This window comes from Orycteropus afer, unplaced genomic scaffold, assembly GCF_000298275.1.
Source record: "Orycteropus afer afer isolate SDZICR_OR568_19922 unplaced genomic scaffold, OryAfe1.0 scaffold00085, whole genome shotgun sequence".
NCBI lineage: Eukaryota > Metazoa > Chordata > Mammalia > Tubulidentata > Orycteropodidae > Orycteropus > Orycteropus afer.
In genome coordinates, this window is record NW_006921672.1 from 10,252,327 (window position 1) to 10,268,206 (window position 15,880).

Consider the following 15,880-nt stretch of genomic DNA (forward strand, 5'->3'; position numbering starts at 1 on the left):
ACTCATTTCTCACTAGGACCCACTCAGTGACCATGACAAGAATGCATTTCATATGAGAGTCAACAAGCTTTATTGGAATCAGGCAGGGGAGTGTGGGAAAGGTATTGAAGCAGGGGGGCTGAGGCCAGGGAGGCCAGAGGCTGCAGGACAGATGGGGTGGCCACCTCTCCACCACCCAGTGGGCTGGCCAAGGAAGCCACATTCTCAGCGGGTGCTGTGGTGGATCTGCTCGTGGGAGGAAATGACCTTGCCATCCTGGACCTCCTCCACGATGGTGCGCACCTGGCGGGTGGTCACAGCTATGGGAGAAACAGTCATTCTGGGATGGGGGGCAGTGCCAGGATGCTTGCTCAGCCTCCAGACCCCCTGAGTGGAGCTGCCTTTTTCCCCTAGTGCCCTCCCAGAGGCTTGGTATGAATGCCTCTGCTGGCCAACATCACACGAACACACATGTCCATCTTGCCCTTGCCACCACCTCCCTTCCTCCATCCTCTGTTAGGGTCCCTGTGTGAGTCCTGCCTCCCCAGGGAGGTTCTTTGATTCTGACCCACTGTGTTCTCCTGCAAGAGAGGGACCATGTAGACTGGGAACTACACAAACTGAGGTCTGCCTCCATTTCCCTGCAGTCACCAAGGCATGGACTATGCTCCTGTCTCCCACATCAGACTGCGATCTCAAAAATGAGAACAAGGTCATTCCCATTAGACGAGATACCCCAGGACTTGAATCATATCTCTCCCCATCAGAATGGGATCTGCAAGACAAGGACCATGTACCTATCTCCCATCAGACTACTGTCCCCAGGGACAGGATAGGTTTTGCCCTATCTGTCCAGATCTCAAGAGAAAAGTTTATAAATTCATGTTCCTATTCCCCATCAGATGAAAGTCTCTAGAGCCAAGATGATGTCTCTCCCATCAGACTAGAATCTACAGGACAAAGACCATTCCTCTGTCCCCCTCCCATCTGACCAGTGTCTGCCTCATCTGATCCTTCCCCTGAGCATCAACCCTGAGCCCCAATAGGATTCTGTCCCCATGATGAATCAGCCATCATTTTCTGGAGATCCTGGGTCACCCCAGGCAAGGATCCACCCCAGTATTGTGAATGTGCAGATAGGTTGCCCACCCTGCACACCCCCAGCCCTTTGCCCCCACGATCCTTACGTTCTCTGGGCTTGTACTGAGTCAGGCTGTGAAAAAAGAGAGAGAGAGGAGATTAGATGTGGGTCTAAGACCCTCACACACACCCAACCCAGAGGGCCCTAGCCCTGGCCTGGACCCCCACTCACTGGGCATCCTCGCCCTCCAGCAGGCGGCGGTAAGTGGCGATCTCCTGCTCCAGCCGGGTCTTCACGTCCAGCAGGATCTTGTATTCCTGATTCTGCTGCTCCATCTCACAGCGCAGCTGGGCCAGCTGCTCCTCCACGCTACCAATCAGGCCCTGGATCTGAGACAGCTGCACGCAGTAGCGGTTCTCTGTCTCTGCCAGGCTGCCCTCCAGGGATGCTTTCTGTGGGACGGTGAGAAGACCAGGGTTCAGTGAGGGTGGTCAGGGCCCCCTCCTAGGTCCAGGCCCCTCCCACGCTCAGTAACCCTCTCACCATGCTGAGCTGAGACTGCAGCTCAATCTCCAAGGCCTGCATTGTGCGCCGGAGCTCGGAGATTTCACTCTTGCCACTCTGCACCAGCTCACTGTTGGTGGCCACCTCGCGGTTCAGCTCCTCTGTCTGCAGACAGGGCACAAGGACAGGCAGCATGAGATGGGATCCCTTCCCCAAGTCAGAAGACCCCCCATGGCCTCCATATACTCAGCCCAGGCCGCCATCTAGACCCAAACAGGCACTTGCGGCTGTTCCCGAGTGATACTCCTGCCATGGCTATCTCCCTTACTTCTAACCATCCCTTGGGCCTCTTGATCTTCCTCCCAAACCTGGCTGTGGAGAAAAGGGCCTTTTCGCCAGCTTCCCATTTCCCAAAGTCCAGGAACAATCCCTTCAGAATGTTTTTATCATTAATCCCTACAAGTGCAAAGAACAGGAACAGGAATAGGGAACTTGAGAACCAGCCACCACTTGTAACCTGGTCCTTAGTGCTAGTTCCTGATTCCTCAAGGGAGAAGGCAAAGCCCTTCCCCAGCTGCCCCTGGCAGCTCTCTGCCTTCATTTCAGAGGGTAGGCTCCCCACCTCCTCACCCATGCTCCAGACCTCCAGGCCTGTTGATGCAATGGGCGACCCTGATGCCCTAGGAGCCCTGCAGTTCTCTGAGGACTGGACACCCTTAAGATGCCAAAGCAGTAGGCTTACGTTGGAGGTCAAGCTCCTGCACCCCCAGCCCCTGGGAGAGGCTTCTGACCACAGCAGCACCCACCTTGCTGAAGAACCAGTCCTCAGCATCCTTGCGGTTCTTCTCTGCCATCTTCTCGTACTGGTCACGCATCTCAGAAAGGATGCGGCTCAGGTCCACGCCAGGAGCAGCATCCATCTCCACATTGATCTCACCGCCCACCTGGCCTCTCAAGGAGTTCATCTCCTGTGGAAGAAAGGGATTGCAGGTATGGGCATCTGGGCCTGTCCTGATTCCTTCCTTCCAACCCTTCCCAGGCAAGGATTCTGGAATTTTCTGGTGGAAACTAGGCTGTGGAACCAATTCTAATTCTCCAGGTATACTCTGGACACCTTCTACCCCCAACCCTCCTAATGATTTTTTGTTTGTCTGTATGGACACTGCCTCCACCATCAGACTGGGGGTTCAGTGCAGACAAGAATTATGTCTGCCCCATTAGACTGAGGGCCCTGAAAGGATGAAGTGTAATTCTTAGATCTGTGCCACCAGGATTTGCTATCTAATTCCCAAACTTTTAAGTGGGGCTCAGATTCTAGGATTTGAACTAGAGCAAGAAAGAACCTGCTGACTTAATACCCCATCCTTGTTAGGGAGGCCAGGATGGCCAGGGGAGGTTTCTGCTGACCCCTAGAATGTTCTCCAGATGCTGAGAAGTGGTGTGGAGGAAGCTGCCCTGAATGCTGGCTTCTGGCCCTGGTCCTGCCCCAACACCCAGGGGCCAGGGCCCCACAGACAGGGCAGCCCTGGAAGATGACCAGCCCTGTGCACATGCACTCTTCTCACGACCTCAGCCTTGGCCCAGCCCCAGATCATCACCATCTGTCTGCAGCCTCTTTGACCCGCCTCCCCACTCTCACCTCCTCATGGTTCTTCTTCAGGTAGGCCAGCTCCTCTTTGAGGTTCTCGATCTGCATCTCCAGGTCGGCTCTGGCCAGGGTCAGCTCGTCCAGCACCCTGCGCAGGCCGTTGATGTCGGCCTCCACGCTCACGCGCAGGGCCTGCTCTGTCTCAAACCTGCAACAGAACCAAGACATCAGTCCAGGCTTCTAGCAGGTCCTGGCTTCTCATCCTGCCTTTGCCTCAACAGAGGTGTCTAAGGCAGTATTGGATTACCCAATAAGCAAAGTAAGGATGGGCTCCTTGGGCTTCCTTACTAATCTGTAGTGAAAATTTTCACATTTTTTCACCACATCCAAGATTTCATTTCTAGTTATGGCTGGCATCTGTGTCTCTCCCAAATCCATTGCACTTCCTATAGAATCAAAGCCTCTTCTCAAATTTATAGTCCCTGACAGGGACCGAGTACCCAGTAAGAAAAGTAAGCACAGGCTTACTTGTACTTACTTACTAATCTGTAGTGAACTGTTTACATGGGTTTCATCACATCACATGTGAAAATGTTCACTACAGATTAGCAAGTAAGCACAAGCTAACCTTGCTTATTGTGTAATCCACCCCCAGTCTAAGACCATGCAGGGATGGGAAGAGGAGGAATGGAAACACATCATCCTTACTCTCTCATCTCCGCTTCCCTTCCTCTCTTGCATCACCTGACTAAGCCCAAAGACTTCAAGGTTGATGAGATCACCTCTTCCTTGACCAAGGGTCAGCTCTTAGCAGCTCCCAGAACTTCCCAGCCCCAGCTCCTGAACTTGCCACACACTCCAAAGGAAAAGGCAGCAGAGGAGTCCAGGGTGGGGGAAAATGCCCCAAGTTCCTCCCCAGCCTTCCGGGTTACCCAAGGCTGGCACCAGAACTCACTTGGTGCGGAAGTCATCCGCGGCCAAACGGGCATTGTCAATCTGCAGCACGATGTTGGCATTGTCCACAGTGGCTGTGAGGATCTGCGAGGTGGGAGAGCAATCAGGTCATGGGGTTGGGAAGCTCAGCCAAACCAGGGTCAGGAGGTGGGTTTCCATGCCTAGGGGCCAGGATGTGACTGCCTCATCCTACAGCCCTCCCCTTCCCACCCTCCTTTACCCTTCACCTGAGCTGTAATTGTTGGCAGAGGCGGATTGAGCAGGACTGTGATGAGCTCAAACTTGCTTGCCACCCCTCGCCCCCCCAGGACTTGCCTCCCCCACAAAGACCCCCATGCCAGGCTCTGACTCAAAGGAGAGGTGGATGGGGCTGGAAGTGCCAGGAAAGCCAGAGGAAAATTCCCGAACACTCTGGAGTAAGAAGCAGTTCCAGAATTCCAGATGTGGGAATCCCCTCATTTTAGTCAGGGTGAGGGGAGGGGGGGATGGTGCCCCTGAGAAGCTCCCCAAAAGGGAAACTAAAGGAGGCTCACTAAGCAATGGCTCCAAATTAGGAGACAGGAACCCAGCTAAGCCCAAGCCAGGCTCCAGCAGGTAAACCCACCCTGGAGTGAGCCCCAATTTTGAAGGTCAGCAAGAGGAATGGGGAAGCCTGAAAAATCCCCAAATAAGGTCAAGAGGCCTTCTCTGCCCTGAGGTCCCATCTCTCACCTGTCACCTCCTCCCAGCAGATGCTGTCAGGAGCTCACTGAGTCCCTCTGCCTCCCCAATGCCCCAAGTCCCTCTCCTGCTGACCAGTGCTCCAAAGGGCAGAAGTTCCAGGTACCCAGCCACCCCCAGGCCCAGCCCTCCATATGCATCCTCCCATCTTAGCCACAACCACACGAGGTGGCTGAAATGGAGAAACTGAGGCTCAAAGGGGCTCCAGAGGCCTGCTCACCCTTGACTCAGCCACTGCCCCTCAAAGAGCAGGTCATGGGCCCACATAAGGCCCCAAGGTGGGCCCCCAGAGGCCAAGCCCAAACCAAATGGCCTTCAGCTCAGGGGAGCCCCCAGACTGGAGATGAGGGAGAAGTCATGTCCTCATGGGCCCTCTCCCACTAGTAGGCCCCACCTTGTTCCTCAGGTCTTCGATGGTCTGGTAGTAGGGGCTGTAGTCACGGGCAGGTCCCGGGGCCCGCTTCTGGTACCAGTCACGGATCTTCACCTCCAGCTCGGTGTTGGCCTCCTCCAGGGCACGCACCTTGTCCAGGTAGGAGGCCAGGCGGTCATTGAGGTTCTGCATGGTGGCCTTCTCTCCTCCTGCCAACAGCCCGTCAACGCCCCCAAAGCTGCTGCCATAGCCACCACCATAGCCACCACCATAGCCACTGCCAGCGCCGAAGCTGTAGCAGCCGGAAAAGCTGCTACTGCCTCCGAGGGCGCTGCCCAGGCCACTGGCAGACCCCAACCGGCATGAGCCTCCACCCAGGCTGCCAGACAGCCGGCAGGAGGTGCGGGAGCCGCCTCCCAGGCCCGAGGAGCCCTTGATGGAGCTGGAGGAGGTGAACTGCCGGATGGTGGTGGTCATGGCTGCGGTGGTGATAGGCACTGAGCAAGAAGGTGGCTGTCTCGATAGGAAGAGAAAGGCCCCAAGGTGTGTGCTGCTGCCGGGGCTCGCCTGCTGCCTTTATAGACGATAAGTGGGCGTAACAATTACAACAGGCCAGATCCTCTGTTTCCATTCCCCTTGGCTTTCATCACCGCTGGCCACCTGCCAGCTCCCAGGCGGCTGTGCTCCCCCCACCAGGGCTTTGCCTCATTTCTCCAGAAACCCCGAGGAGGGCATCTGCATGTACGTGTCTCTGATCTCAGGCCACTTAGGATGTCACTGTGATTCAGGTAGGCCCCCGGGCTACGCTTTCCCATGACCTAATACGGAGAAGAGGAGACGGTAGGACGTCACTGTCATTGGGCCCTCCCAGGCAGTGCACCTCAGCCAGACCTGCCAGTTTCTGGTGGGGAAACTGGTCAGGCAGCCCCCAGCCTAAGGTTGCTCTTCTTCACCGTACACCACGCCACACATGGTCCTGGCCCTGGCAGAGTGCTGGGCAGAGAGGACCTAGGCCCCAGCCCACCCTGGAGAAACTGGGCCTGACCCCATCAGGCCCACCGCACCACACATTAACCCCATCAGGCCTCAGATCACTGCTAGCCCATTTGACAGGTAAGGACATGGAGGCTAGCGTGGGGATGCAATGCACTCGCTACCCACCTAGTTCTGGAACTAGCTGGCAGGGCTACAGCCTTCATCCTACCGTGCCACAGCCCACCCTCAAGGACCCAGGCCACTCTAGTAGTCCCAGTGCAGAACCTTGACACCCAGGGACCCTCTCCAGGGGCTAAGGTTCCCTCTGGTCAATGTTCTATCCTGTCCCTGTCCTTAGGACCCCTGAAAGCCTAGTCTCTCATTTTAGACTTCCTTTATAAGGTGGGTGTTCCTGGGCTGAGGGGGGTAAGGAGGTGCTTAGCTATAGGATGGGCAACTGAGCGGTTGGGGGGGGCTATTGTGGAGAAGGGGAAACTGTAAGAGCTGTGAACTGTAAGGGGCCCTCTTCCATCCTCCTGACCCCTCAGTGTAAGAAGCCTCAGGGTGAGGTCAGGGTCGTTTCAGCTGGAAGTCTAAAGGGTCTTATCCAAGAAAAGGCTCTGAGCTGAAATCCCAGAATTTTAGCTTTCTCTCCCATCCCCAGCCTCCCCTCAGAGACCCCATCAGCACCCCGATGTGGCTCCTCAGGGTGGGCCCTACCCCATCCCACGGCCCCACCCTGCCCTGCCCACCACCTCAAGCCAGGCCCTGGGACCCAGGGTCTCAACAGGTCTGTGGGCGGAATGTGGTCCTGTCTCAGGCTGCCAATGGCTTCCACCTCCCAGACAGGCCCAGACAGCCCCACTAGCACACAAGAGAGATTCTCCAATAGCCCGGCAGCTGCCAAGCCACCAAAGCAAACAGGATGCCCCCCACACTCACACGCACAGGTGGCCACCCCACCCCACACACACACCCCGGGCCAGGCAGAGCCGGTCTGGCTTCCCTGGAGGCTGCTCTGCGCCACCCCCTCTCATTCATCAATGCCCTTGACCACTCCCTCAGAAAGCCCACAGCCCAGCCTTTCTCCCTCTGCTCTCGAACCCCATCCAGGCCAGGGCTGAGGCTGGCAGCCCTCTGTGTAGCAGGCGTGGTCCCCAAGAGGCTATGGGGCCTTCCCAGGGACCAGCCTCAGGCAACAGGGAGCCAGGGGCCAACTCTCAGAAACTTTCCCAGTCAGACTGGCTGTCTCGTCCCTCCACCTTCAATCCTTCCACCTCCTTCTGCCTCCTTCCCTCTTGCCCTCCCACTAGCCCCAGGATGGATGGGGTGGGCAAAGCAGGTTGGCAGGGAACAAGGTGATACCCAAATGCTCAGCAAACTCTCCTCCTCCCCAATCCCCCTCCCTCAGCCCACACTGCCCCAAGCCAATGAGTAGACCACACAAGGCATGGAACATCAGCAAAGCTTTAATAGCTGTCACTGGGAAAGCTGGGGGTCCCCTCAGTGAGGGGCTGCAGAAAACAGATACAGAAAAGCAATCTCTCAGGGGCAGGGGCCCAGGCTGGCACTCAGGGCAGTAGCACATGGGGAGCTGGAGGCCAGAGCTGCTCCTGGACCCTCAGGCTAGGCCATCACTCTCCAAAAGCCTCCTCAGTGAGTGGAGCGATGCACCTGCTCACGGGAGGAGACCACCTTGCCGTCCTGGACCTCCTCCATGATGGTGCGCACCTGGCGGCTGGTCACCGTGGCTGCAGGCAGTCAAGGAGGGCGCACAGGAAGCCTCAGGCCAGAGCCCCTACTCCCATCCTGCCACCCCACCTTCACCTCCCCAGGTCCCCCCCACAGGGGAGTCCTCAGCTTCTGCCTCTCCTTCTGGATATGGACAGGAAACAGCGGCCTCTTACCTTCCCGGGTGGCCTGCGAGGCCAGGGATGAGGAGTACTGGGTCGCCAAGCTGCAGGGAGAGGGGACTTGTCAGCCCAAGAATGCCAGCTAGGAGCCCAGCCTCTGGGAGCACTCTAGGGAGAAGGAGCAGCTGGGAGGCCCAGGGTGGGAGGGGAGAAAGGTTCCAGCAAATGGGAAAGAAATCAAAGCTGGGGGTACAGGGGAAAAGAAGGGCAACCCCCCAGAGGATCAGAGGGCACGGGGCAGGAGTAGGGGAGCGGGGACAGGCCAAGGGAAAGCCCGGCTGCACCTAATGGTTGTTAACCAGGGATTTACAAGAAGCTGAGCAAGTAGTTTTTCATATCCTAAAGGCCCCAACAAATAAACTCAATTAAAGCAAGAAAGACTGTGGTTAAGACTATAGACAGACTTGTCCCTTGTTAAGGAGCATGCAGCTGGAGTGTGTGACTAAGCATAGTGACCCAGGACATTGTCAGCCCTTCCCACCAGGGCCCTGATCAAACTTCCCAACCCCCAGATGTCCACTCACCCTGCTCCTTATCATGTGCTGGTTAATGATGTCACCAACCACCCAGCCACCCAAACCAGAAACCTGAGTCCTTCTTAGCCTCTCCTTCCTGACTTCACTTAGCATTTATTGAGTCCTGACCAGGAGTCACACTTGCCCCCACCCCCACGTCCAGGCATCCGATCCCCCAGTTTCTTGCTATCAGATATCTTCCGTGGGCACCACCAACTTTCCAGCCTCCTGATAGGCCTCCCTGACCCCACCCTGACCCCTCCACAGCCAGAGTGAGCTTTCTAAAACATCCTCCTCCACTCAGAAGCCTTCCGTGGCTCCCTATTGCCTGCACGATCCAGCCCAGACGCTTTACCGTGGCATTCCAGGCTCCTGGCATCACCGCCCAGCAGCTATTCTTAGTTTCACCTCCTGCAAAACCCCCACAGTTGTGTCACGTTTCCCAGCCACCCCCCTAAGTACATTCATTCACACTTCTGAGCCTTGGCTGGTGCTGTTCTCTCTGCTCCAGAGTCCCCCAGCCCCTTTCGCGCAGGGCCCCCACTCACTGGGAGTCCTCGCCCTCCAGCAGGCGGCGGTAGGTGGCGATCTCCTGCTCCAGCCGCGTCTTCACGTCCAGCAGCACCTGGTACTCGTGGTTCTGGCGCTCCATGTCACAGCGCAGCTCACACAGCTGCTGCTCGATGCTGCTGATGAGCCCCTGCAGCTGAGCCAGCTGGGCCCCGTAGCGTGCCTCGGTCTCCGCCAGGCTGCCCTCCAGAGACGCTTTCTGCAGGTCAGTAGGTGGCCGTGAGACCCCCTCCTGGGACCCTTGCCCACAGCGGAGCACCAAAGGGCAGTAACTGGGCCCGAGGGGCCTGTGTCACTGAGGGAAGGGACGGGCTGGGCAGGGAGGTCTCTGTCTCTCTGAGTGGGGGTCTACTTGGCTGGGCTGGCCTGGGGTGCCGGGTGCCAGGCAGGGAGGGGGCGGAGGCCCTACCATGCTGAGCTGGGACTGCAGCTCGATCTCCAGGTTCTGCACCGTACGGCGGAGCTCAGTGATCTCTGTCCTGCTGCTCTGCAGGGCCTCCGTGTTGGTGGCCACCTCCCGGTTCAGCTCCTCCGTCTAGAAGGCAGGGCAGACACAGGGGCTTGAGGAGGCTTGTGGAGGGGGTGTGGAAGATAGGGGCCATCTGGGAGCCCTTACCTCCCAGAAAGGCTGCCTCCAGCCTTCTCTGGCCTCTGCGGGTCCCCAGAGACATACACACACACACACACACACACACACACACACACACACACACAAGGACATACTGGACCCTCACTGGGCTGAGGGGAATTCACCCCGCTCTGCGGTGACTTGCATCCCTTATTCCTGCTGAGCTAAAAGCACCTCAAGATAGAGACTGGGTTTTATTTCTTTTTGTGTCTGTGGCTGTCCCTGGGACGTGGTAGATGCTTAGTTTGTAAGTACTAACGGAATGAGTTATACATGCAAACACACACATAACTACAAACACTTGCTGTGGGAGAAGCCCCAGACCACTGGGGTTTGGAGACCTGGGTCTATCCCCAGGCCACAGTGAAGGGTTGTGGAGCTTAAGGCCTCCCTAAACCTCCTATTTTGCTTGGTCCAACTGGTTTCCAAAGGTCCTTCCAGCTGGGACACAGGCTCCAGCCTGCACCCAGCACACGTCCCTACATGTGTGCACACCTGCTCGCTCATGGCCACCCACCTTGCTAAAGAACCAGTCCTCGGCATCCTTGCGGTTCTTCTCCGCCATCTTCTCATACTGTTCACGCATCTCGTTGAGGATGCGACTCAGGTCCACGCCAGGGGCAGCATCCATCTCCACACTGACATCCCCGCCCACCTGGCCTCGAAGGGCATTCATTTCCTAGGCAGAGAGGAGAGAGGAAGCTCACACAGGGCTGTACGGGGGAGAGGGTGGGGTCTGCCTTCTCTACCCTTGGGAGACACATATGATAACAGACAGACAGGGGAGGCCAGCAGCTCCTCATCCTGAAGGTGAAGGTGGATGTTGGTGGATGTGTCGATCTCCCTAATACATACTGGGAGCTGGAGGCAGACTTCACCCATCCTTAATGTGTGTTGGGGCCCAAGAGAACAATAATAGCTCCCCATGACGGTGGGTGACAACAAGGACAACCTCCTTCACCACCCTGACCACCTGCCCGGTTCCCCACTGCCTGCCACACGGCATGATATCCATGTTGGCATCAGCTGAGTCAGGTGTGCTTGGAAGGTTAAAGCCTGGTGACTGGGGGCAGAAGAATGGTGCAGTTTAGAGCCATAGGACCAGCCTCAAAGCCAAGTAGAAACACTTTCTGGGTGTCCTGCTACTTGGCATAGGCACCCCTAGCTCAGGTCAGCCAGGGGTCTGCTGAGAAGGAAGCCACCAGGACAGAATATAGGCCTTACTGGGCCCCACCTGGTCCTTGAGTCCCCATCCATTGGTTAGGATCTCTGGGACCCAGAACTCTCTGAAAAATGGACGTGGGAGAGATGGTAGAGAGGTGGCATTGGACCTGAGTGTGGATATAGGTCAGACCTGGGGGAAGGCCCCATGTGGCCTTGGATACATCATGTGGTCTTCCCAAGCTTCAGTTTCTTCACTGGTGAAAAAGGGGAGCTTCCTCCTCCCAGCGACGTTGTCGGTATCAGCTGAGATAATTGCTCTGAATCATTTGTAACTGGGCAAATGTTTGTTGTTGTTATTACTATCACTATAATTAATTAAACTAATTAGCATTATATGTTCTGGGACTGATTGGCTCATTAAAGAGTTAATTGCCAGTAACTGAGCCTCCTTCAAGGAACAAGGGAAGTATCTTGGGGAAAGAGGCCCCTGGAAAGGCCTCATCCTGGGCCCTCTGAGGGTCTCCTAGGATCAGGCCAGAAACCCACCAGCGATGGAAACTGGACCAAGAGCATGGCCCCAGCCTAAGAAGGTTCTGGAGTCCCCACCTCCGGACAGGTTTTGCGCTGCCTTCTGGGCTGGCCTCACCTCCTCGTGGTTCTTCTTCAGGTAGGCCAACTCCTCCTTCAGGCTCTCGATCTGCATCTCCAGGTCGGCTCTGGCCAGGGTCAGCTCGTCCAGCACCCTGCGCAGGCCGTTGATGTCGGCCTCCACACTCATGCGCAGGTTCAGCTCCGTCTCGTACCTGGGACAGGCAGAGGCGTGAGCCATGGACTGCCCTGTGGACACCCCCTCATGCACACACCATTGTCTTTAATGGGGCAGTCCTGGGGCAGTCCCGGGGCCCAGACTCACTTGGTGCGGAAGTCATCGGCTGCCAGGCGGGCATTGTCGATCTGCAGCACCAAGTTGGCGTTGTCAATGGTAGCTGCCAGAATCTGGGGGAGGCGGCAGGCTCTGTGAGCAAATACCCCTGGTGGCCCCAGAGAGCAGCCCCCAACACCTTTGCAGCTCTCTGGGGAGTGGACCAGAGCAAACCTATGGACGCCTCCTCTGATGTTGTTTTTAAGTGCCATTGAGTCAATTCCCACTTGTAGTGACCCCATGTAACAGAATAGAACTGCCCATAGGGTTTTCTAGGCTGTAAAAGGAAACTTAGTGGCACAATTGTTAAAGCGCTTGGCTGCTAACCATAAAGTCAGCAGTCCAAAATCACCAGCCGCTCCACAGAAGAAAGATGTGGCAGTCTGCTTCCATAAAGATTTACAGCCTTAGAAACTCTATGGGACTGTTCTACTGTGTCCTATAGGGTCACTCGGAGTTGGAATGACTCAACAGCAATGAGTTTGGTTTTTGGACTCTTTACGGAAACAGATTGCCAGGCCTTTCTCTCATGGAACAACTGGGTGCGTTTGAACCACCCATCCTTTCAGTTGGTAGTCAAGCACTTATCCGTTTTTCCGCCAGCACTCCTTCCTCCTCTGATTACCCTGCTGGAAATTTCAGGGACGCAGCTAAGGTGCTCAGAGGTTTCATAGGGTGGTGGGGCCATGAGACCCACCCATAAGGAACCATGATGCCAGGAGAGAGACCCATGTGCCCCCCTCCCTCCCACCATAGACCTCACTCCCTCTTCCCCAACTAAAGTCACCTCTCAGCTCACTTGCCACCTCCTCCAGGAAGCCCTCCTCGATTTCCTGGATTCCCTGTCTAGGTCTCTCCTCCCTGCCCCACCTTGCATCTCCCTGCCCATCTCTCTGTCATAGTGCTCCTCCCCTAGGCAGCTTTACACCTATTTCTATGATTCTTATGATAGTTTCCTCCCCTGGCCTCTGAGCTCTGGCGGAGGCAGGGCCCATGTCTGCCTCATTCTCTTCAGCCTCCTCAGCCCTGGAAGTCAGCCCCTGGGTGACAATGGTTTCATTAAGTGATTAATTATACAATTAATGAGGTTGTGACTGGCCCCACTTCAAACCTAAGACAAAGTTTTCTTTTCTCACAGTGTCATCCAGAAGGTTTAAATGAGAACTCTGGAACACATAGGCTCCGGAGGGAACACAGGGTTGGTTAGTATTACTCTGTTGTCACTGTTAGAAAGGAGCTCTGGTGGTGCATTGGTGAAGGCATTTGGCTGCTAACCAAAAGTTCAGTGGTTCAACCCCACCAGCTGCTCTGCAAGAAGAAAGATGAGGTAGTTTGCTTCCATCAAGATGTATGGCCTTGGAAACCTAATGGGACTCGCTATGAGTCAGAATCAACTCAATGACAGTGAGTTTGGTTTGGTTAGGTCACTGTCCTCAATAAAGGTCAAGGGCCGTGGGATAAGGGAAGAGGGCAGAAGGGAGCAGAAAGGTCGCTGGGTGGAGGTGGCCATAAGAGGGGTAGAATTGGAGATTTTTTTAGGGCTGAGGGCTGAAGTGTCAGAGACACTAAAGGGAGCTGCACCAGTGGGTACAAACAGCCCCACTCAGCCCCTCCAAAAGGTCCAGGGCCATGGCAGCCCCTCCCAGACCCCACTCAGGGTGCTAAGGTCTATGAAGTCCCCTGGATCAGACCCAGCTCCCCTTTTACAGACTGACCTGAGGGCCAGTTTGTCACCATCCTAGAACTCATTAGATTCCTCTGCAGGCTACACAGACCCCCACCACCTCCCCATAGGATTGATAGGTTGATAGGGCTCAGTGAGGGTGGCTGTGAAACCTCAGGGGAGTGGGTGAGGGTGACTTAGAGGAGCAGAGGCCTGGGGCAACAGGGGGTTGGTGGGGAGGTACTAACTGACCCCAGACCTTGGGAGCCCTGACTCACCAGGGTTCCCTGGGTTCCCCCGACCAAGTTCCCTATCTGATCTGGCACTCCCAGTGCCTTGGCTTCCAGGGGAAGGTGCAGGAACTCCCTGCCTGGTGGAGGTCCTGGGCAGGAGCAGATAGAGCCCCTCAGAGCCCAGCAGCCAGGACTGGCTTTCCATCCAGCCCAGGTCCCCCAAGCCTGACTTTATTGGTCTCTTTAACTCCTCACTCACCTCTGCGGGCTATAGTACTCTGGGACCTTCCCCTAGGGCTGAGTTCATGCAGAAGACCCAGGTGCCTACATTCACAGAAAGCCAAGCTCTGTTCCTAGAGGTCATAAGTGACCGAGTGTGTCTGGCTGGCTGGCTGGCTGGCTGTGTCTATGTGTCTGTGTGTATTGTCTCCTCTAACAGACTAAGTTGGCAAAATGCCTTTCCCTGGGATCTTCCAGTATAAGTGCATAGACACAGCTCCTACCCTCAGGGTCCCCCAGTCTACAAGGAGAGACAAGGCCCCAGCCCTCAGGAAACTCAGAGTGACCATCATAGAGGAGTGAGGGGGACACACAACAAAGCAGCCATGAGAACATGCCAGGTGTGGGGAAACTAGCACAATGAACAGGATACAAGCTGAACCTCAAAGTGCAAAAGGGTTCACCTTGTATCCTGGGAATTAGAAGTGAGTGCCATTCGTCCAGGAGGACTGTGTGAAAGAAGTCAGGCAGGCAGGAGGGCAGACCCACAGGGATGTGGAATGACAGGAAGGAGATGTTCCAGCCTCATCTCCAATCTCCCAAACCTCTCCCACCTATATGCCTTTGCCCATGCTATTCTCCATACCCAGAGGGCTGGCCTTCAAGGTGAAGTCCTCTTTGCCTACTCCTCCATCTCCTACCTCCAAATATGCTACCCTCAAAAGGGAGGGGTCTGTCCTCCTAGAGAACTCCAAACAACCTCCCTGCACAGATGTCCTCCAGGCCTGGGACCAGGGATTGGCACGGCAGTGAATTAATTAACATTGGAGGTCTAGCACTGGGGAGAGATGTTTGCATAGGTACAAAGTAGGGATGGAGTGGGTCATAAGCAAGTCTAAGGTCAGAGGACAGAGAGCAAAGGGCAGGCAGCTCACACCTTGCTCCGCAGGTCTTCAATAATCTTGAAGTAGTGGCTGTAGTCTTGGGCAGGCCTGGGGCCCTGCTTCTGGTACCAGTCTCGGATCTTCACCTCCAGGTCAGCATTGGCCTCCTCCAGGGCCCGCACCTTCTCCAGGTAGGAGGCCAGGCGGTCATTGAGGTTCTGCATGGTCTCCTTCTCACCGCCCCCGAGCAGGGCGTCCGACACGCCAAAGCTGGATCCAAAGCCCCCGCCCAGGTTGCAGGTGTAGCCACTGCTGTAGCTGGCACCCAAGCCTGCTGAGAAGCGGGATGAGGCGACCGACATGTTGCCACAGCTGCTGGCTCCCAGGAGGCTAGGGGCCCTGCAGGCACCCCCAACACGGACCGAAGACATTCGGGAGAAACCTCCGCCAGGCACACACACGCCCTTCATAGAGCCCGAGGTGGAGAACTGGCGGATGCTGGTGGTGGTGGCGGCCATGGTGTCCACAGGTCAGATGCAGGATCTGGTCTAGACCAAGACCCCGGGCAGCCCTTTATAGCCAGGCCACAGAGGGGCTGGGCCCCTGGACCTTGAAGTCAGAGCCAAAACCCCAACCATGTAATTTGTCTATGTACCAGCCACATAGGGCCTGGGGCTCAGGCTGGACATGCTGAGTGAACCCCCAGGCCCCCCCATGCCGAGCCTGGCCTGGGCACAGTGGACACTTCAGGGCCTATTGTCTACTCAGAAACAAAGGTGGTGTTGGTAGCTGCAGCCCCGGGGTAGGGTGATCCTCCATCCTCAGCCCCAATTAGTCCGCTGAGCTCATTCTTGGGGGGAGTCTGGAGAACCCAGCCCAGGGAGTCAGGAGGGGCATGGGACAAGGCTCCACAGGCCTGGAGCCTGGAGGCTTGTCTGGCCCCCACCCAGCACTCCTGGGCCCCAGGGAGAGGGTGGAGAGATTCAGGGCCAACA

General features: G+C 56.3%; 2 protein-coding genes across 2 annotated transcripts; both read right to left on the bottom strand.

Moving 5' to 3' along the window:
- Nucleotides 1–204: 204 nt before the first annotated feature.
- LOC103198031 (keratin, type I cytoskeletal 17) lies at nucleotides 205–5,676 on the bottom strand. Its single transcript, XM_007942123.2, has 8 exons — nucleotides 5,221–5,676; nucleotides 4,108–4,190; nucleotides 3,204–3,360; nucleotides 2,371–2,532; nucleotides 1,604–1,729; nucleotides 1,292–1,512; nucleotides 1,167–1,192; nucleotides 205–299 (listed from the first exon to the last, which is right to left on the bottom strand). Exons 1-8 carry the CDS (start codon nucleotides 5,674–5,676, stop codon nucleotides 205–207), a joined length of 1,326 nt encoding a protein of 441 aa, XP_007940314.1.
- Nucleotides 5,677–7,827: 2,151 nt separating this feature from the next.
- On the bottom strand, nucleotides 7,828–15,403 carry LOC103198110 (keratin, type I cytoskeletal 42). The gene is made up of 8 exons (XM_007942208.1): nucleotides 14,939–15,403; nucleotides 11,878–11,960; nucleotides 11,611–11,767; nucleotides 10,318–10,479; nucleotides 9,582–9,707; nucleotides 9,151–9,371; nucleotides 8,082–8,131; nucleotides 7,828–7,925 (listed from the first exon to the last, which is right to left on the bottom strand). Exons 1-8 carry the CDS (start codon nucleotides 15,401–15,403, stop codon nucleotides 7,828–7,830), a joined length of 1,362 nt encoding a protein of 453 aa, XP_007940399.1.
- Between the last annotated feature and the right edge of the window lie 477 nt (nucleotides 15,404–15,880).